The sequence below is a fragment of the Ceratotherium simum genome, chromosome 14 (genome assembly GCF_057802395.1).
Source record: "Ceratotherium simum simum isolate JZ-2026a chromosome 14, ASM5780239v1, whole genome shotgun sequence".
Classification (NCBI taxonomy): domain Eukaryota; kingdom Metazoa; phylum Chordata; class Mammalia; order Perissodactyla; family Rhinocerotidae; genus Ceratotherium; species Ceratotherium simum.
In genome coordinates, this window is record NC_141913.1 from 26601461 (window position 1) to 26622981 (window position 21521).

The 21521-nt window shown below is 46.4% G+C and overlaps 1 protein-coding gene across 4 annotated transcripts in view; it reads left to right on the forward strand.

Moving 5' to 3' along the window:
• Positions 1–372: 372 nt before the first annotated feature.
• FHOD3 (formin homology 2 domain containing 3) overlaps positions 373–21521 on the forward strand; it is a 466256-nt gene continuing 445107 nt past the window's right edge. For all 4 annotated transcript variants that reach the window (XM_014781352.2, XM_087439151.1, XM_087439152.1 and 1 more), the window contains exon 1: positions 373–598. In XM_014781352.2, the coding sequence (XP_014636838.1) occupies positions 434–598 (165 nt within the window). In that variant the 5' untranslated portion in view covers positions 373–433. The remainder of the gene's footprint in view (positions 599–21521) is intronic.

Below are 21521 nucleotides of genomic sequence, written 5' to 3' on the forward strand. Positions count from 1 at the left end.
CTCCCCGGGCGGCAGGGCGCACGTGCAGCCGGCGCCCCAAGCGGCGTCCGCGCTGCCGGGGTCTGCTGGGGGTCCCCGCCCGGCTGCCAGCGCCAGCGGGCTTGGCGCAGGGCTGCGGATGCCGCGCGAGCTCTTCTCCCTTTCCCGTTCCCGGCGGCGGATCCCGTCGATCCGGGCAGCCCGGTCAGGCGCAAGGGGGACAGAGGAGGGGAGGAGCCGGAGACGGAGGGGAAGGAGGGGGCCCGCCGGCCCCGCCCACACCCCGCCCCCCCCCGCGGCCGGAGCCCGGGCTGCAGCCGGGCGCGCCGGAGCCTGCGAGCCCGCGAGCCAGCGAGCGGCGGCCGCGGCCTCCCCTGCTCACAGAGTGACCCCGGCGTCCCGGTCCGCGGCCCCGCTGATCCCGGGGCCCGCGCCCCCCGGGCAGGGATGCATCATGGCCACGCTGGCTTGCCGGGTGCAGTTCTTGGACGACACGGACCCTTTCAACAGCACCAACTTCCCCGAGCCCAGCCGGCCGCCACTGTTCACGTTCCGCGAGGACCTCGCGCTCGGCACCCAGCTGGCCGGGGTCCACCGGCTGCTGCGGGCGCCGCACAAGGTACGGCCGGGCGGGGTGGGCTGGGCGCCCTGGACGCAGCCCCCGCAGCGGGGCGCGCAGGAGTGGGGGCGCCGCGGGCCGGCTGGGCTGGGCGCGGCCCCGGGGGACAAGCGCCCCAGGACAGACCTCCCCCCTACCCGTTAGGCAGAGGGGCCCCGGGCACCCGCTGGCTGGCGTGGGGTCTCCTGAGCCGGCGAGGAGGACAGCCCCGCGCTCCGGCCCAGACCCTGGGGCGGGCGGAGCTGAGCAGGTGCCGCGCCGGCCCCAGGCGCGATGGAGAAGGTTCCCGGGCGCCGCGCCGTTAGCTCGGCCAGGTGGGCGGAGTGGGGCTCGGACGCGGGCGGTCGGCCCCGGTACCCGCGCGGGAGCCGAGCGGGACGCGGAAAGAACCCGGGCCCCGGGGGACTCAGGTCCCTCGCAGTAGATCCCTGAGCTACGCCCAGGACAAAACCTCTCAGGCCTCTGGGGCCGCTACGGGCGGCCGCGCGACCCTCGCGACAAAGCACGCTTCCCGGAGGACACCTCCTCCTCCCCCGGGGGGCACCGCCGAGGACGCCCCCCGCGCACTGCGGTAGCGCTCGGAGTAGCCCCCTTTTCTTTGGAGAAGCAGGTGGCCTTGGGAACCTTGGAGGAGCAGTCGCTGTGGGAGGAGGGGCGGGGGCGCGGAGGGGCGGCGCGCGCACAAAGCCTGAGCCTTGCGGCCCGAAATGAGCGTCCCCTGGGAAGAATGGCTTCTCAGTACCATAAAGGTTGTTTTCTTCTTTTTTAAAAAACCCTTTGCAGGAGGACAGGCATCTTGCAAAGTGTGTGTTACAAAGAGCTGAGCATTGAAAGCTAACCATTTAGTTACCCAGGAGAACCCTTCCCGCCCACTTAAACAGCTTGACTGTACCTTCTCCGGTACAGTCTTCTTACTGTAGACTTACTTCCCCGGTACATTTTCTGCTTAGGGTTCGTATCAAAGCTTGGAGATGATTTATTCTTTGAGGATCAACATTGATAAATATTTGGAAGAGATAACCCTTGATGCCAAAAAGAATAAAATTGATTTTTAAAAATTCTTTAGATTTCTGTTATGATGTTCACCTGCCTTGGAAGTAGAGCACTGATACACTTTGGCAGTGGTGTTTTTCTCCCACTTAATTAGTAACCTGTTTTCAGGAATGAGGAATGGGGCAGTTCTATCTCATTCTCTCTGTGTTGGTGCGGGGTGGGTACACTTTTTTGTGTGTGTGTGAGGAAGATTAGCCCTGAGCTGACATGCGTTGCCAGTCCTCCTCTTTTTGCTGAGGAAGACTGGCCCTGGGCTAACATCCGTGCCCATCTTCCTCTACTTTTTATGGGACACCGCCGCAGCATGGCTTGCCAAGCGGCGCGTCTGTGCGCTCCCGGATCCGAACCTGTGAACCCTGGGCCTCCCGAAGCGGAGTGTGCGAACTTAACCGCTCCGCCACCAGGCCGCCCTGGTACAGTCACTTTTGTGGAAACCTCTTTGGCCAGTAAAAGTAGATCGGATTGGGAGATGGACGGACAGAATAATGTAGTGTAGATTCAGCTTATCAGAATTACTTTTGTAAATTATTTGGTTCTTCTCAATCGGTGGATTCAGTTACAAGTTTTTGAAGGGCTTCTTCAGCATCATTCAGCATTCCATTCATCATGGGCTCTGATTACAGGGATCTTTTGTTGAACCCGCAGAAGACTCATAATTGTGGCCCTATGACCTTGAAGTGGTTTCCTTGGATTTCCAACCCTATATATATAGGTTGACCTTTCAAGCTGGAAGCTGAAGTACATTTTTATGTTGCCATGGAATAGCCCCATAGTCTTGACCCAGTGTTCCTGGTCTGGTAGGAGGAAATCCTCATGCTGCCACTCCCCCACACCCCCACAAGCCATGGCACAGTGGCTGCACCGGCTCACAGACCTTGCTGAGGTGTCCTTTGTGGAATAAACAAACCAGAAGATATCCCACAGAGACCCTTGACTCTTGGGGGCCAGCCAGCCTCAGTCTCAGTCTTTTGCCCAAAGACCCCTGCAGTACCTTGGGATGTTTGGCATTGTTTTTTACATCTAGAGCTGAGTGAATGGCTGATTTCGTTAGCCAAGGTTCTGTAAAGCAGAATTCAGTGTTTATGTACCTAGGTGCACGTTCATATTTCAAAATGCTTCTTAATTTCCATCAGAGAATCTTAAAATTGGATGATCCAACTGTGATCGAAAGAGCTAATGAGTTTTGAGCAGCTGGCATGTAGATGTGTGCTCTACCTGGGACGTCAATGCATATCTCCTTTATACTACACACCTCTGTGATGTAGAGACTTCACTATCTCTGTTTTACAGATGAGAAAACTGAGGCAGAGAGCCATTAAGTAACCTAGTTTCTCTGCTAGGAGTGGAAAGCTGCGATTCAAACCAGCCCCATGTGACTCGAGGCCCCCGTGCTGTTCTGCTCACTGGACAGCTGTGTGGCTGTGTGCAGAAGCAGCACCTCCTGGGGCTTCCATTCCATTAACTTGGGGAGTTCACCAAATCACCTGTGTGCCAGGTACTTTTGGGCCTGGGGCAGGTGAATGTTACAAGCATGAGTAAGAGCCTTGAGGCAGAATTCCTGACCTGGTAGAGTTCACAGTCAGAGGGGGGAACAAATAGTTATCAACCCTGCTGTGGATTAGCTAATGGTGAGGTTGTGGGGAAGCTGTCACCCCAGGCCCCGGCCATGAGTAAGGCTTCCAGGGCCACAGGGAACACTTCTCCCAGCTCCCATTGAACCTTGCCTTGGCAAGAGGGGGAGTTTTTTGGGGAGGGCATTTAGCGTGGTGGAAAGAGAGGAGAAGCATGATGTGGAACATGCAGACACTCTCAGTGTCCTTAGTCCTGCACATTCAAGTGCCTGAGGGAGTGGATCGCACATACCGGAAAGTGTGCAGGGCATAAGTGAGCAGCTGGATGAATTTTCACTAAGTGAACACACCTGTGTAACCAGCCCTTGGAAGGCCACCACAGAGGGTCCTAATTTGTAAAGCTCCCCTAGGGATTCTCCTGTGCTGGGAGCTTTGGAATTGGGTAACCTCTCAGGCCCTTCCCAGCCAAAACTTGAGTCTGTGCATCTTTTCTTAATAATTTAGCTCATGTCTGCTGACACCATTAGAAGTTAGCTGTTCACTTAACTATTGTCTTGGACAAAAACAATATATTGTGTATATTATGCTTTATCTTTTTTTCTTCAAACTGCTAGATTGAAAAAAAACCCCAGCTTTTCATAGTAGTTCCAGGGAAGATGATTAAATAAATGATTAGTTTGTTAACAAAAAGGTCAAAACAGGTGCTGTATTCTCTCTGGGGATATATTCATTTTGGTGGTTATGTGTTTTGTCTGGACTTGGTGAAGACTTGTTTTCAAATGATTTATAAACAGATGTTTATTTCTGGTTTAGTGTTTTAAAAGAAAAAAATGTAATTACAGGACTTCTAATTTAGAAAAAACTAAGCAGTAGAATTAATAAATCGTAGACCTTTCAAAACTTAATTATGTTTGGATTGATTGATGCTAAAGGCTAAGGATCTAAGGATTCTTGTTTCCCTTTGATAAACAAAACTGGAATTGAAGAATATTTTTACAGAAAGAGTGATAAGTAGCTTACATGTCAAAATGGCAATTAAGACATAGTAATTTAATTCAGGGAATGTTTCGATGCCTGCTGTGGACTAGACAGAGTGGAGTAATAATAGCTACCATGTTCTAGGCACTTGCCTGAGCCAAGCACTGTCCTAGACATGCATTATCTCACCAAGCCCATGACCACCCCGTGGGTCTGGTAGTGGTACTGTTGCATCTCGTAGCAGAAGAGACCCAGAGCAGAAGGAAGTCACCCATCACATGAGTGGGAAGTTCCAGAGTTGACATTTGACACCAGGTCTGAGCTCTTGTTTTTGTTTTTTTTTTTTGGTAAGGAAGATCAGCCCTGAGCTAACATCTGATGCCAATCCTCCTCTTTTTTGCTGAGGAGGACTAGCCCTGGGCTAACATCCATGCCCATCTTCCTCTACTTTATATGGGACGCCACCACAGCATGGCTTGAGAAGTGGTGCGTCGGTACGCGCCCGGGATCCCAACCTGCGAACCCTGGGCCACCGAAGTGGAGCGCACGCACCTAACTGCTGCGCCACTGGGCAGGCCCCGGGTCTGAGCTCTTAGCAACTCCACTTGTGTGTCTTGAAGGACCTTGTTCCAGGCAGGCTGTCTGTGTTCCAGAGTTCCATTCTCTCATTGGATTAGCCTTGACTGTACCATGTTCTTTCCTTTCTTACTACCCTTGTCTTTGTCGTTACCTCACTGCCTCAGGTATCCCACCCGCAAAACAGCCAATTGTGGGGAGGATTAGAGCCTTGGTCTTCAAGTGTGGGCTGGGCAACCCCTAGTATCTTATTAGAAATGTACTCTCAGGCCTCCCCAGACCTGCTGAATCAGAATGTATGTTTTCCTGAGATGCTTTGGTGATTCCTGTGCATGCTACAGTCTGAGCAGCATGGCTTAGAGGTCATTTAGGTCAGGCTGTCAGTATGTGGGGGTTCTCACACTCCTCTGCTTGCAGATAACTTCCTTGAGGGTGAAGACCTGACTGTCCAGTTCTCCAGGGTTTCCCTTGAAGCTGAGTAGTGCTAAGATGGAGTGTGCACTAAGTTGATTGATCGGTGTTAGTTTTAGAACACAAATCCACTGGTATTATTGCTCTAATGAATTTCCACCTTAATCCTCTTAAGGGACACATCTGTTTGCTACATTACATTAAGATTTTTAAAAGCTGAGATCATTAGTACAGTTGGCAAGTGTGTTGTGTCACATAGTATCTTAGGACAAAACTGTTTAAGAATGTTGTGTGAACTGCTAAGAGTGTCTCTGTGCAAGCTGAGTTGAATCTGACCCTACTGTAATTAGCTCCGTTGGTTGGAGCCGTGCTATTGAGATCAGGATCATGGGATTGAACCCTTTATGGGTCACTTGGCTTTGCTTCATGCATGGCCACAGACAGCATCGGTAACCCGGCCAGACATCCAGCAGGTACTGTCATGGCTCCCTGCAAGGATCTGGGTTGGAAGGGACGGGTAGAAGTCTTTGGGGCAGGGGGTGGGGGGGAAGGCTGGCATATAATGAGCTTGTGCTGGGCACTGCATTGTAGGCCTCCACGCGTAACTTCATTTGTCCTCACAACAACTCTAGGAGACAGACAATGGTATCCCCAGTTAACAGATGAGGAAACTGAGGCACAGGGAGGTTAAGCAGGTTATCTAAGGTCACACTGCTTTTAAGTAAAGGAGCTGAGATTTAAGATCAAGTCTTTTTACTCCAAAGCCTGTAGCCAACTGTGTCCCATTATTAGAAAACCAGCAGAGCACAAGCTGTCTGTGCAGGGGGAGATGTGTGTGGGGGGAGGGGCTGACTGCATTGCCTTTACACACGCTGCCTGTCACAGGGTTGTGACTTAAATGGTTGTGCTCTGGTAAGTCCTTCCAGGGTTGAAGCTCTGTGAGTCTGTGCCTTTTGTCCTCAGAGTCCAACCTGCGTCTCTCTGGAAAACAACAGGACTGCCCTCGCCCTCCCCCTCCCCCTCCGGACTCTGAAACGTTAGTTCTTAATGGTGGCAGATTTAAAACTGATTAACGTGCTGAGGCCAACTCAGGAACACCCCTCCCCCAGCCTCCTTTCTCCTCCATGGTTTATTTCTCCCTAAAGATAAAACTTTTGAACACTTGTGAACTTTTCTGTCCTCAGAAGGAAGATAGTCCCACCCCTGGCAAACTCCACACCTCATCTCCAGGTGATGCCTTGTTACCTGAGGCTTGCTCAGGAACGTTCTCGATTTAAACCTGGCTTTCTAATCAGCATAGTGGGTTCCACTTCTGCGGCACATTTTCAGAATCTTGGGTCTGTCGGCATCTGCTCCTTTACAGAGACAGACTGCTTTTTGTTTTTTTTTTTTTGCTTTTTTGGCTATTTTATTGGGAAGTGTTTCTGGGCCTTGTTCTGAACTAAGAAAGAAAGAATGAGGAAAATTAAGTTACAATGAATGTTAGGCCTCACCACAGGGATACAATCAGCAAAATCCAGATTTTGGGAAATTACAGTTTCTCCAAAAATTAAATTGCAAAGAACAAAAGATGGAAGGAAACCTTAGATTAAAAGAGATTTAAGAGATATATCAACCAGTTGCAATATGTGGCTCTAATTGGATACTGATTCATGCAAACACTTTATAAATAAATATTTGAGATCATTGGGGGAACTTGAAGAATGACTTTGATATTAAAAATGATTCAAGTTAAGTTAAAAAATAAAAAATAAAATTAATAAAGATATATATATATTTTTGTGAGGGAGATCAGCCCTGAGCTAACATCCATGCCAATCCTCCTCTTTTTGCCCAGGAAGACTGGCCCTGAGCTAACATCCGTGCCCATCTTCCTCCACTTTATGCGGGGCGCTGCTACAGCATGGCGGTGCATTGGTGCGGGCCCGGGATCCGAACCTGGGCCGCCAGCAGTGGAGCACGTGCACTTAACCGCTACACCACGGGGCCGGCCCCTAAAGATATTTGATATTTAAAAATTATTCAAGTGTAATAATAATATCATGGTTATGTTTAAAGAAGAGTTTGTCTTTCAGAGATACATACTGAAATATCTACAGGTGAAATTATATGATGTCTTATGTCCAAAAGAATAGATGGAACAAGATAGACCATAAGTTAAAGCTGGATTATGGATATATGGGGGGGAGTCATTATACTATTTTCTATAGTTTTGCATACGTTGAACTTTTTAAATAAAAGAGCTAAAAAAAATTGGGTTATGAGTTCCAATGTTCCCTTTGGGATCAGAGTCCTTTCATTAAGTGTCACCGTGTGTCCCGAACGTGTTTGCTATGGCTGAGACGGCTAATCATCAGCGGTTTTTTGTTGTGCCTCCACTGATATTTTTCTTCCCACCCTGATGGTCGTGTTTTCCTTAGGATCTTTAAGAAACAAGTGTAGGACATGAGTCTTTTTATGTTCAGGGTATCTTTCTAGGCTTGGTCAATTCTGATGATGAAGTTAGCAATCATCAGTTACATAAACTGTTAATTTAGTAGAGGAAGTGTTACGGTAGAGATGTTATACATGTAGCTTCAGTAGATGCACTGAAATTTTTATCACTAAACCGAGATGTTGCTAATGCTACAATTAATGATACCTACGTAAAGGCACTCACTTTCCCAATGGCTGTTGGAGCCTGTGACGTGCTCGCATGGCCGTACCAGGGTCTTGCCTGATTCCCGGTGAGTCAGCTCTGCCTCCACTTTCCACATGCCTCAAGAGAGCATCTCAGAATACAATGAATGGCAGTGATGTCATAATGCATATGAAAATGTAAATTGATTATATACATTGGCACTCTTACTATTACAGGCAGCTTGTGATTTCTGTGGACAGATTAACCCATTTGTGGATTAGCTGTTGGGGAGGGGGAAGATAGCTCATTAAAAAAATTAAATTACTGGGCCGGCCCCATGGCTTAGCTGTTAAGTGCGCACGCTCCGCTGCTGGTGGCCCGGGTTCCGATCCCGGGCTCGCACCGACGCACCGCTTCTCTGGCCATGCTGAGGCCGTGTCCCACAAACAGCAGCTGGAAGGATGTGCAATTATGACATACAACTATCTACTGGGGCTTTGGGGAGAAAAAAAAGGAGGAGGATAGGCAATAGATGTTAGTGCAGAGCCAGTCTTCCTCAGCAAAAAGAGGAGGATTAGCATGGATGTTAGCTCAGGGCTGATCTTCCTCACACACACAAAAAATTAAATTACCATGCATCAGCAGAATTATATATCCATGGACAGCCACATGCAAAAAAATGAAAGTAGACCCTTACCTTACACCATACACAAAAATTAACTCCAAATGGATTAAAGACTTGAATGTAAGACCTGAAACTATGAAACTTCTAGAAGAAAACATAGGCAGTACGCTCTTCGACATCGGTCTTAGCAACGTCTTTTCAAACACCACGTCTGACCGGGCAAGAGAAACAATAGAAAAAATAAACAAATGGGACTACATCAAACTAAAAAGCTTCTGCACAGCAAAGGAAACCATCAACAAAACGAAAAGACAACCTAAAAATTGGGAGAAGATATTTGCAAACCATACATCTGATAAGGGCTTAATCTCCAAAATATATAAAGAACTCATGCATCTCAACAACAAAAAAACTACCAACCCAATTAAAAAATGGGCAAAAGACCTGAACAGACATTTCTCCAAAGAAGATATACAGATGGCCAACAGACACATGAAAAGATGTTCAAAATCACTAACAATCAGGGAAATGCAAATCAAAACTACAATGAGATATCACCTGACACCCGTCAGAATGGCTATAATTAACAAGACAGGAAACAACATGTGTTGGAGAGGATGTGGAGAGAAGGGAACTCTCATACACTGCTGGTGGGAGTGCAAACTGGTGCAGCCACTATGGAAAACAGTATGGAGATTCCTCAAAAAATCAAGGATAGAACTACCATATGATCCAGCTATTCCACTGTTGGGTATTTATCCAAAGAATTTGAAAACACCAATTTGCAAAGGTACATGCACCCCTGTGTTCATTGCAGTGTTATTCACAATAGCCAAGACTTGGAAGCAACCTAAGTGCCCATCAAGGGACGAATGGATAAAGAAGCTGTGGTATATATACACAATGGAATACTACTCAGCCATAAGAAACGATGAAATCCAGGCATTTGTGACAACATGGATGGACATTGAGGGTATAATGCAAAGTGAAATAAGTCAGAGGGAGAAGGCCAAATACCGTATGATTTCCTTCATTAAGTAGTAGATAATAACAACAATAAAGAAACACATAGGGACAGAGATTGGATTGGTGGTTACCAGAGGGGAAGGGGGGAGGGAGGAGGGTGAAAGGGATAATTCAGTACATGTGTGGTGATGGGTTGTAATTGGTATTTTGGTGGTGAACATGATGTAGTCCATGCAGAAATTGAAGTACAATGATGTACACCTGAAATTTTTACAATGTTATAAACCAATGTTACTGCAATAAACAAAAAATTTATATTAAAAAAAATAAAATTACCTATTCAAAATAAAAAATTCTATGCTAATTAGAATGAAAAAATATTTTAATTTATATTTTGTTGATTACCGATGAAGTCAAACATCATTTAATATTTTTATTAATGTTTTTTCTTTTGTGAATTTGGTGGTTATTTCTTTTATCCATCAAACAAATTAGTTTATTAATGTATTTATACAGTTTTATCAAATTCAATGCAAATATTTCTGAAGAAACCCTCTTGTCATTTTTAAGTGTAAAATTGAAAATAAAATCAACAAAACAAAACAAACAAACAAAAAAAACAACAAAAAAAAGAATTATATATCCAGAAGTTTATTTTTAGAGCCACATAGTAACAATTGGAATCTGCATTGTATCCATTTACAACTTGGGAACATACCTCCTCTTCACCACTTAGATTTGTAACCAGAAATCAAAATGTTGGACTCCCAGGGAAAATGTTTAGAACTTAATATGAGAAAAAAATCTCAAATTGTTGAATGCTCTGGAAAAAGGGAAACTGTTAAACAACTTGCAGTTCAGTATAGAACAATGCTCCTCGATTTGGTACAAAAGACACAGAAAAATTGACTTGTTGATCACTGCATCAAATATTTTTAGCATTCTTGGAAAGAAGAAAACCCAGAAGAAGACATTTTATTATTGATCAGGCTACTCTGACTCCTCATGCACTGGTATTATGGCAGGGAATGAAATGCCAGTGTCTTAACTAGAGCACATGGGACAAACCAAAGATTCTTTTGAAGTTCTCGGAATAGGAGATAATTGACGAATCTTCTGACTGCTTCATCAGATCCCAAGAGCAACTTCGGCTTCATAGCAGATGAGTTGATGGCAAATGCTCCTGAGTGACTGGACACTGACAGGTTTTTTTTCTTTTTGCTGAGGAAGATTTGCCCTAAGCCAACATCTGTGCCAGTCTCCCTCTATTTTGTATGTGGGTCGTTGCCACAGCATGGCCGCCAACAAGTGGTGTAGGTCCGTGCCCGGGAACGCCAAAGTGGAGCATGCTGAACTCAACCACTAGGCCGTGGGGCCGGCCCCTAGACACTGATATGTTTAAAGCAGGTTGGAGACTGAGCAGTGGGTCCTTGGAGAACAGAATGAGGAAGAGGGTCCTCTGGCTAAACCAGGGTCACACACAGCACTGCAGCTATTCATGGTGGCTGCCTAATACTGGCCACAATTTTGACTAAAGAAGTTTATACTGGTTACATTTTATATCACTTTAGCACAAGCTTTGTTTTATTTATCATTTGAGGTCACCTTCTCCAACCCTCCCCTCTTATAATGATTAATCTCAAGTTGATGGTAACATCCCTTACAACTCATGGAAACATGAGTGTGTGGTGGTACTGGGGTTGAGACAACTGGTTTAAACAATGCTTCCTCCTCCTCCCCATTTCTGTGATTTTATTAGATGAAAGCAAAATTTAATGTTAAGTGTGCTACACCCTAAAAAACCTAGCTTTCAATCCTTATGAACAATTATGAAAGACTTCTGTCTAGTCCTCTTGTTTCTTTTTTTTTAATTTTATGTTGGACACTGCCACAGCATGGTTTGGTGAGCAGTGTGTAGGTCCACACCCAGGATCCGAACCCGTGAACCCTGGGCAGCCGAAGCAGAGTGCACAAACTTAACCACTATGCCACTGGGCTGGCCCCTGGTCCTCTAATTTCAACACACAGGCGGCATGCAGCTGGAGGGCCCAGGGTGCCAGACTACCAGGGAAAGCAGCTGGCTGAGGGCTGGAGGTTGGGCAATATCCAAGTTGCAGGGAATGTGGAGGGCTCAAAACATAGTCTTCAGTGCCACCCTGACCCACATAGCGTCCGCAGCCTCAGGGGTGTGTTTCTGGGTTCTCTGCTCTGTTGTCTAGGAGTGTGTTCTTGTGCTAACACCCCACTGTCTTACTGACTAGTTTACAGTAAGTCTTGATGTCTGATGGGGTGGAAGTTTCCTCCTTGCCTTGAAGCATAGCTATTAGTAGGAAAAAGGTAAAAGGTTGGAGAGGACCAGATAGGGTCCATTCGGTGGATTTTTAATGGGAAGGAACAGCCTGGGAAACAGGCCTGTGTCCTCGGCTAAAGAGGAAAGAGAGAGTCAGATCATGTCGCTCCTCAGCTCCAAACATCCCTCAGCCCTCCTGTCATTCTGGGTCAACTCCAAAGGCATTGAGTGGCTGGCCCACTGCTCCATGAGGGTAAGGTTGGTTGGTTGGTTGGTTTCAGAGTCTGTTTGGTTTTCTGATGTAGCCCTAGAGCCTAGAACAGTGCCTGGCACATAGTGCGTGTTCAGTAAATAGTTGTGAGTCAGTGAATTATCATAAAGTTTAGAATTGGAGGGAAGGAAGAGTAGTCTCCTTGTCCAAGCTGTCTCCGTGCAGAAGTCCCTTCTGTAAAGCCTCTGGTCAAGCTCGTTCTAGCTGCTTTTTTATGTATGATTGTGAATAGTTGCCCCCTCCCTTCAAGTATGGCCTTCTCCATTTTGGAACTTTATTTGTTAGAATTTATTCCTTATTTTTCTCTGATTTTTACTTGGAGAGGTGGATCCTCATATCCCCACAGATGGGGATGGAGGTGGGTCTGGACAGTTAATTGGTTGACTGTGCACAAGAGGGTGGAAATAGGATGGATAAGCAGAAGAACCATGACCCAGGGTTTGGTTAGTGGAGTGACCTGTGACCTACAGACAGTGCCTAGAAGGGGGTGCTGGAAGTATCAAACCGGTTGCTTTTCTCTGTGGTGGCAGAAGTAAAAAGCTGCTTTCTTCTTATGTTAAAGGTGAGTAATATGGACTGTTGTCATTACTCAAATTTATATATATATACATAGATATGTATGTGTCTGGCACCCTAAAGCATCTTCACACTTGCTGTTCCATTTAGCCGTGAACTTAAACTGTGTGTGTGGAATCAGGGTGACATTGCTAGAGAGAGGTTACCACTAACAAAGGTGAATTTGATGAGAGAAAGGCCGAGAGGCAAGGAGTCTACCCTTTTAAAACAAAGTATCTGTTCCCATCACCGAATAAGCGTGTGTATAAAATTTGGAGACAACAGGAAAACACACTGAAGAAATATAACCATGGTCTGGCCTGGTGGCATAGTGGTTAAGTTTGCGTGCTCCGCTTCGGTGGCCCAGGGTTCGTGGGTTCGAATCTGGGTACAGACCTACACACCACTCATCAAGCTATGCTGTGGCGGCGTCACATATGCAAAATAGAGAAGATTGGCACAGATGTTAGCTCAGCAACAATCTTCCTTAAGCAAAAAGAGGAAGATTGGCAACAGATGTTAGCTCAGGGCCACTCTTCCTCACCAACAAGAAAAAAGAAATATAACCACCCAAAGGGAACCACTCTTAACACTTTTGCATCTTACCAGAATTTTAATATCTATGCATATTAAAATATAACATTATACCCAAATACTTTCCTGAGTCATGAAATACTCTTGGAGCATATCATCTTTAATGACAGCATGGTAATCCAGTTTGTGCGTGCACCATGGTCCATATAAACATTGCTCCCATGCTTTGTGAGGTAAAGGGCTCTGTTTTGTTCAATGATTATTTGTTCTGTACTTGGTACATAATACATATTCATTAAATGAATGCATGTATGAATGAACCATTGGATGTTTAGGTAGTTGCCAATAAAAAATATGGATAAGGCTGTAATATATATACTTGCAGAAAAAAAATCTTTGTGCTTATATCTGATTATTTCCTTAAGATGGATGCCTAGATGTTTAATTGCTGAGTAGAAGGGTAAAGAATTCATCTTGGATGGGAGCAGTTTCCCCCATTTTAAGCCTTGGAGATAGTTGGAAAGGTGGTGCGTAAATCAGTGTGGGGCTGGTGAAGAGCTGGGCCAACTGGTGAAGCCCAGCTCCAGCCTGACCTCCTTCCATGTGCAGCTGGTGTCACAGCTGAGAGTGACATTTGAACACTAGAATACCACCAGGTGGTATTCAGAGATGATTGTTAAAACCCTGAATAAATTATGGCGATGTATTCCATTGCCTTTCCCTATTTTGAGGGACAAAATCATGACTATTCGTTAAAAGTCAGTGCTAAAGTTAGAACTATTACATTTCATGCATGCGAGTAACAATATTATATTAGTAAGACAAAGATACATCTCAGTAGTTGTTAATGCTTTGAGAAGGCAGGGGCACTCATGTGCTGCGGGTAGTGTAGTCAATCATCCTACCTCTTTCTAGAGACTTGGCAACACATGCAAATCATAAAAATGATTATTTTTGACCCAGTTACCCCACTTACAAGAATTATTTGAAGCAGTACATAAAAATGATAAAAGTGCTGTATGTATAAAGATGTTTGACGATTGTTTTAATAAAGAAAAGCTAAAAAAACTCAATGTCCAAAGACAGGGGAGATATTAAGTATATTATGTTTTATTATGAATAGAATATTGGGTAGCTATTACAATAACTCATATCTTATTCAGCTTGGGCTGCTATAACAAAATACCACAGACTGGAGGGCTTAAACCACAGACATTTATTTATCATAGTTCTGGAGGCTGGAAAGACCAAGATCAAGGTGCTGGCAGATTCGGTTCTTGGTGAGGGCTTGCAGATGGCCACTTTCTTGCTATATTCTCACATAGCAGAGAGAGGAAGCTCTGGTGTCCCTTTCTCTCCTTATAAAGGCACTAATCTCATCATGAGGTCCCCACCATCATGACCTCATCTAAACCTAATTGCCTCCCAAAGGCCCTACCTCCAAATGCCATCACAGTGGGGATTAGGGCTTCAACATGTGAATTCTGGGAAGACACAACATTCAGTCCGTAACAACCCACATGAATCATAAAATTGTACATATGGAAAGTAGATAAGAAATCTCAAAAATAGAACGAGTAATTTCCTTCTGCCAGACCTGCTCAGCATCCCTTTTCTGCATTTTATTCATTAGAAACACCATGAGAACTGCACATCAGCTTTGACTCCTCTGCTCCCATCCAGTTCCAGAGTCTTCTCGGCTCTCGTTTGGACCCCGACTCTGAATAACAGCTGACAGATCCACCCCTGGCCTGCTTTCCCCGCCTCCCCCTTCCTCACTCTCTGGCTGTTCCCCATTATTTACAGGGTAAAGTCCCAACTCTTCACAAGCACGCTCAAGGCTCTCTGTGACCTGGCCTCTTGTCTACCACTCGCATGTTATCCCAACAGTCTTTCCCTTCCTGCCCCTCCCCAGCCCCAGTTGTGTTAAAATGCTTTCAGTTCTCCTAATAGGCTGCCATGGATGGTTATTCAAGCTCTTGCCTCTACCTGGACTGCCCCTCCTGTCCTCCAGCCTGGGGTGAGACTACGTCTAAGGGTCACCTCTCCTGGACTTTCCGGGCCCTCTCCAGACCTATGCGGCTGTGCTCGGTGTGCCCTCTCTCCCTAACACCTTGGTTCTTGTTTCATTCCAGGTCACCATGTCCCCACCAGGTGTAAGAAGTGCATTTTAACTCATCTTTTGTTTCAGAGTTCCTAGGATAGTGCCTGATACATGATAAACCCTAATAAATAATTTTTGAATATTTGAAAGAATGTTAAGTGGAAAAAGTGCTGTATATGTTTATATACATGATGATTGCAACAATAAGGTAGACCCTTAACCTTCAAGAGCTAATATCCTCAAACCTTTGTCAGACCCCTAATCTGTACACATGATTTGCATGTTATAATTTCCCCCACACACTGCAGGTGAGTGAGATAGAATCAACTCTTCAGTGTATCAAAACCTTCTTTTCTGGCCTTTTCGGCACTAGGTCCATGCTAGGTCCTCAGACAGGAAGCCTCGACTTGACAAGAGAAGGCCCATAGTCTTGTCAATGTCATTTCCTGTTGAGTTTGGAGGGGTGTGCACATGCCCTGGGGCTTTCCCGGGTGGGGGTAGTGTGAGGACTCCTCCTTGGGGCCAGACTTGTGGCCTGCGGTGCAAGAGGGGGAAGCACCACCTTGCGAGCTGGGTGTCCCCACTTGCCTTGTTGTTACTGAGCCTTCTGCAAAGCCTTGTTCCTCTTCTTGCTCATGCTGAGCCGTGGGAAGAGTGAGGAGAGTTGTGAGCTGTGTGAGGAGAAGGATCCTTGAGGCTGGGGTGGCCACAGCAGCTGTGATTAGTGGGAAATTCCAAGAGGAAGGTGGATCTGGGAGACTAGAGTGGTGCCTGCAGAGTCCAACTACCTTTCTTTCCACACGTGGAGATTCAGCCCTTTGCCAACCTCTGAGGCCCCAGCTAGATTTTATTTCAGGTAATGGCATTCACCTAAGGGGGATATATTCCCCCATTGCAATATCAGATCATAGCGTCAGGCCTCAGGAGTGCTCAGGCTGGCTCCTGATCGCAGCTTCCATAAATCACCAACCTTCTGGCTTCTGCAGGCCCTCGCTGTACCTGAGTGGCTAGAGTCTGATTGGCTGGTGTCGAGGTAGGAGAGGTTATTCAGTTTTCCTGGGGGTCCTCCACTCAAGTTCAACAGTATGTGTGCCTGAGGGCAGGGAAAGGAGAGCTGTTGGGCACCCTGTCCAGAACAATAGTCAAAGATATGAGTGGTTTTTTGTTCCCAGAACTGGGTGCATTTTTGTGGACAGTGATTCATCACCGAATCCGCCAGTAATAGAACCACGGCATGTCTGTGCAGTTTACAAGGCACTGGGACAGAAGTTTGCTTCGCTGATCCTCACACAGCCCTGAAAGGGAAGATGGGGCATTTAGGCCACATTTCCAAGATGAAAAAACTAAAATCAGGTTGATTTCATGACTGATGCACAGTAACGACCCCTCAAGGGTGGCAGGGTAGACCCCTGGCACACATCTTCTGACCTTCAGGCTCCAACTCTCTCCACTGAGGGCTTCCTGCCTCAGCCTGTCAGAGGTAAGTGTGAGGAACGTATGTTGACTCCCAGAGAAGTTTGCAGAGTGAACACAATCGGGGGAAAATTTCAGTTGAGTTCATCGACATCGTATGTAACCACTTGGTGATTATTTTTATGAGGCTGGGAGCAGAGCTTCCTAAGTGGGACGCTTTATTTCTATCAATGCCACTGATCCCAGGACATGAAAATTATCTCCTTTGTTGGGAGAAACAAAGATTCTTGATTGGTTGGGGAAATAGATCATAAACATAACAAAAAGTGAAGTAACAACTGAAGGCAGCATATGACTCATGTCCAAGTGTGATATAGGCTGCCAGGGCTATAGAAATGTCAGAAATGGGAAAAATCTGCATGGACTACACAGTCCAAAAAGCCTCGTGAAGAGAGCGGGTGGGGTTTGAGTACGTGAAATGAGAGGTGAAGGGCGTTCCATGCAGGTGAGAAGCAGAAGGGACCCGGGAGTCAGGATCTGGCCAAGAGGCCTCTGGGTGAGTGAGGACGGCCCACCTGAGGGTAGTGGTGGGCTGCGGGGCTGGGCTGGTACACCCGGCTGTCGTCAGTGAGCACAAAACCTTTTCAGAAGTTACTTTCTTTCCATGTAATGGAAACGTAAGAAAAAAGGAAGGAAAGAGGAGAGAAAAACAGAAATATGGGAAGGAAATGATTACAAAGAAAAGGTGAGGAAAAGAAAACGGAGCAAAGAAGAAAGGAGAGGGATGCAGGAAAGCCACCTATGAAGACTGCGTGGGAAGAGGAAGAGAGTCAGGGACAAGCTGCAGGACAGGCCTGGGCAGGGTCTCCTGCTGTCCACTGCCCCAGTCACTGCTGATTCCTGGTGAGCTGAGGTGTTAGTTAGCCAATGAGGGCTTAAGATGTGACCCTTTCCAGGGACACTCCCTCCTTCCTCTCTTTCACAAATGTTTATGGGATGTCTGCTCAGTATCTCCATTAGGGCCAGTACAGTAACCAAAATAAATGAAACCAAGTGTTGGCAAAATGGTGGTGGGCCTCAGCTCTGGCCCAGGCTGTGCAATCCATATTCTCTCTCCTAGAACCTTTGAACGATAGCGTCTCTCTTCTGGGGCTGTTGTGGACAAAAACAAAAAAGGATCTGACTATTGTATGTCATGAGGATCTGCCACTTGGCTTATGTGGCCTCCAGCCCCAGCTGCCCTGTGGGCACGGGCGGGTCGTGCTCCTGTTTCCCAGCACCTCCTCTCCCCTGCCATACCTGTGACAGCAGAGACAAAGCAGAACCTTCAGATGCAGCCCCTGCCCCCACCTGCCTGTTTACCCGCACCCATGCACCCTCTTTCCTGACAGGGGCAGGTGTGTCCCTTCTCCTGGCGGTGGCCAGGCCCCTTTCCACTGTACTGAAAACCTCTACTTACCTCTGAGGTCCTTCGTTTAGCATTGAGATGGGCTAAAGCCTCTTTCATCCAGAAAGCCCCTCTTCCCTGGCCCCCAGTTCTGGACCTCTTTCTTCTCCTTTCACCCCTGAGCATCTTAAACCTTGTCTAAGCTCCTCTGTCTTACCTCACTTTCCCTCCCGGCCCATTCTGGCTCCCGTCCCCACCATCACGGTGAAACTGCTCTGGCTAAGGTGCCTGTCTTGAATGCAGTAGACACTTTTCTGTCTTTATCTTATTTAAAGATGAAGAGTAGCAGCACTTGCCATTTCTGGATCGCCCCTCTGAGGAATGCTTGCTGTTCTAAGTTTGATGGTGAGAGATTCACCTTCCCTCTCTATTCCTTCTCAATCTTTCTGCTCCCTCCTGCCCTTTGAATGTCGGCCTTCCTCAGGGCTCTGTCTCAAGACCATGCTCCTCTTCATAGTTGGCCTCCTTTCCTGGGTGGCTTTGAGGGTTTTCTGATGATCCGTCGTTCATATCTCTGGCCCAGCGCTCTCTCTAGTCCTGAGGCCAGCTATCCAGCTGCCCCCTGGACAGCTCCTCTTGGAAGTCCCACAGATGCCGAACCTGCACTGTGTCTAGATTGGATCCTGTTATCGTCCCGCAGACCCGGGCTGCCTCAGTGAGGAACATCACCATCCAGCCAGCTGTCCAGACCAAGAACCTCTCCCTGACTCTGACCCCCGTCTCTCAGCCCTCACATTCTGCTGATTCTGCTGCCTCTTGGCACTTCTCTCCCCATTCCATGTATGGTCCTTGGCATATAGAAAGTGCTCAGTAAATGATGAAATGAATGAAAAATAAACAAGAAAATGTATGAGAAAGTGTCGGTCATGTGGGAATTTCTCAAAAAAAGTGCCTATATTAGTTACCCATGGCTGTGAACAAGTCACTCTAAAGCATAGTTGGTCAAACATTTGTATTATCTCTCACAGTTTCCCTGGGCAAGGAATTTGGGAGCAGCTCACCAGGTGGTTCTGGTTCAGAGTCTCTCATGAGGCTGCAGCCAGATCATGGCCGGGCCTGGGACCATCTCAGAGGCTTCTTCAGTCACAAGTCTGGTGTCTGGACTGGGAAGATGCAAATAACTGGGAGCTCCTCGGGCATCTCTCTTTCTCTCTCTGTGGTCTCTTTACAAGGTCTCTTGAGCGTGGTGGGTTCTGGGTAGCTGGACTTCTTACGTGGTAGCTCACGGCTCCAAAGAGAGAGAGCCAGGGGAACACTGTATCAGCTTTTCTATCCATTACTCTCACTGTACTCTGCTTGTTAGAAGTGAGTCACCAACACTGGCCTACCTTCAAGGGCAAGGGAATTAGACACCATTCTTCCATGGGAAGAGTGTCAAAGAATTTGTGAACTTTTTATAAAGAGATTTATATGCAGTAAAATTCACTTTTACTTTTGGTGTACAGGCCTATGAGTTTTAACACATGCGTAGATTTTTGTAATGACCACAGGATACAGAACAATTCTAGCCACTAAAGAATTCCCTAGGGCTGCCCCTTTGTAGTCAGATGTTTCCCTCCCCTCTAATCCCTGGTAACCACAGATCATCTGTTCTCTATCCCTACAGTTTTGCTTTTTCCAAAATGCCGTATAAATGGAATCATTTAGTATGTAACATTTAGAGACTGGCTTCTTTCACTCTGCTCAATGCCCTCAATCGAGATCCATCTAAAGTTGTTAGTGCATCAATGGTTCATTCCTTTTTGATGCTGAGTGGTATTCCATTGTACGATGTACCAGTTCTTTATCCATTCACTCAATGAAGGGCATCTGTGTTGTTTCCAGTTTTTGGTGATTACAAATGAAGCTGCTATAAACATTTGATCTGGAGGCTGATCTCTTAGCCACTATGTCATACCACCATTTCTCTATAAACATTTGTGTAGAGATTTTGTGTGAACATAAGTTTTCCTCTTTCTAGGATAAATACCTAGAAGTGGGATTGCTTTTTGGCAGAGAGTTACCTGGCTCTCTTCTTAGCAAGACTATCAGGAGTTTTTTACTTATTAGGCTAATTACTCTTTGTCGGAAGAATTTGTTAGTCAAGTCTTTGGACTTGAGAGTATAAGTACTTTTTAAAACACTGCCCACAGAAAGCACCCTTCATTTAAAAATCGTTGTTTATAGTTGTTTGACTGTTCTTTATTCTTAAGCCTTCAGAGGCCCTGTTGTGGATGAATCATGAGGCAAACCCCTGGTGTCCCCCTGCAGCCTTGTCACCCTGAGCTCTGACGTCACTCAGCACTCACCCCATACCCTCATTCTAGAACTTTATGAAGGGCCAACACCTGTGACAGAGCTGTGTGGGAATCATTTTTCAAACCCCATGGGATACAGATCACCAGAAATTCTATCACTTGGCAAAATACTCTAAGTAAATGAAGCAGCAAGCAGCACTGGAGAAGGTTAGAGTATGGGAAATGCACTTTGATTGTTGAGTGTAGAGATGAAGTAAGCAGTAATGGAGCCTATGTGTGAATGGATGTGGTTCTCTTCCTCTGTCAAGTCAGAGAACAGAACTGGAGTGAAGGAGGCGGTGGTGGGAACAGTGGGAAGGCGTGAAGTATTTAAGAAGTTCAGAGGCTAGGATATTAAAGATCTGGTGTTTGAATGAGTTCTACCTTCTCTTCACTAAGGGAAAGCTCAGTGTCCAGAAGGTTGCCGAGGCCTCAAGGTGGCCCTCAGTGGAGGACCCCTTCCTCAGGGCTTCTTGCACATTCCCTTTGTACTTGACTAAATGAAACCCCCAGCCTGGGGAGCTGCCTTAAATGCACAAGCAGAGCCCACCTTTTAGCTGCCTTTCTGTTCTGTGGGCTTATCCGGGAATACTTACTTTCCTTAGGATGTTATAGTATATAAATGAAGTCAAAGGCCTAAATAGGGGGAGTTCTGTGCAGTTCTCGAAGTACCTTTAAAAATGGTGGATATCAGCACGTGCGTTCTCTAGGAACACACGGGGAAGTTAAATGTGAAATCATGCCTGACCTACGCAGAAGTCTTTTGCTCACCCTATACAGATGTGAGTTCTTGCTCTTTGTCAGGTTCTCTGCAGAGCACTTGGAAATCAGACAAGAAGAAAGCATGGCCCTTGTTGCCAAGGACTCATAGGCTTTGATGGTGACAGGCTGGCCTGATATCCTAACCACAGGTATCACTTTATTTCTATGAAAAAGGCATTCAGAGTTCCAGACAGCCAAGTCATAGTGCACTTGTGAATGCCACCTGTGTGTGAGTTGGGGACTGTGCTTATGCAGGAAATTGTGATTAGTCTGTATTAGTTGAGTTTCATTGAACCCTTTGGTTTATGTCAAGTTGTTTAGGACAGTGCCCCTTAGCTGCCTCCCTGAGAACTCAGTCTCTCCCTCTCCCTCTCCCTCTTTGTCTCTTTTCTCTTGGCTTTTCCTGGTCTCTGCCCATTTCCTTGCCACTCAAGATCTTTCCAGATCCTGCCTCCTGTGACCAAAGTCTTT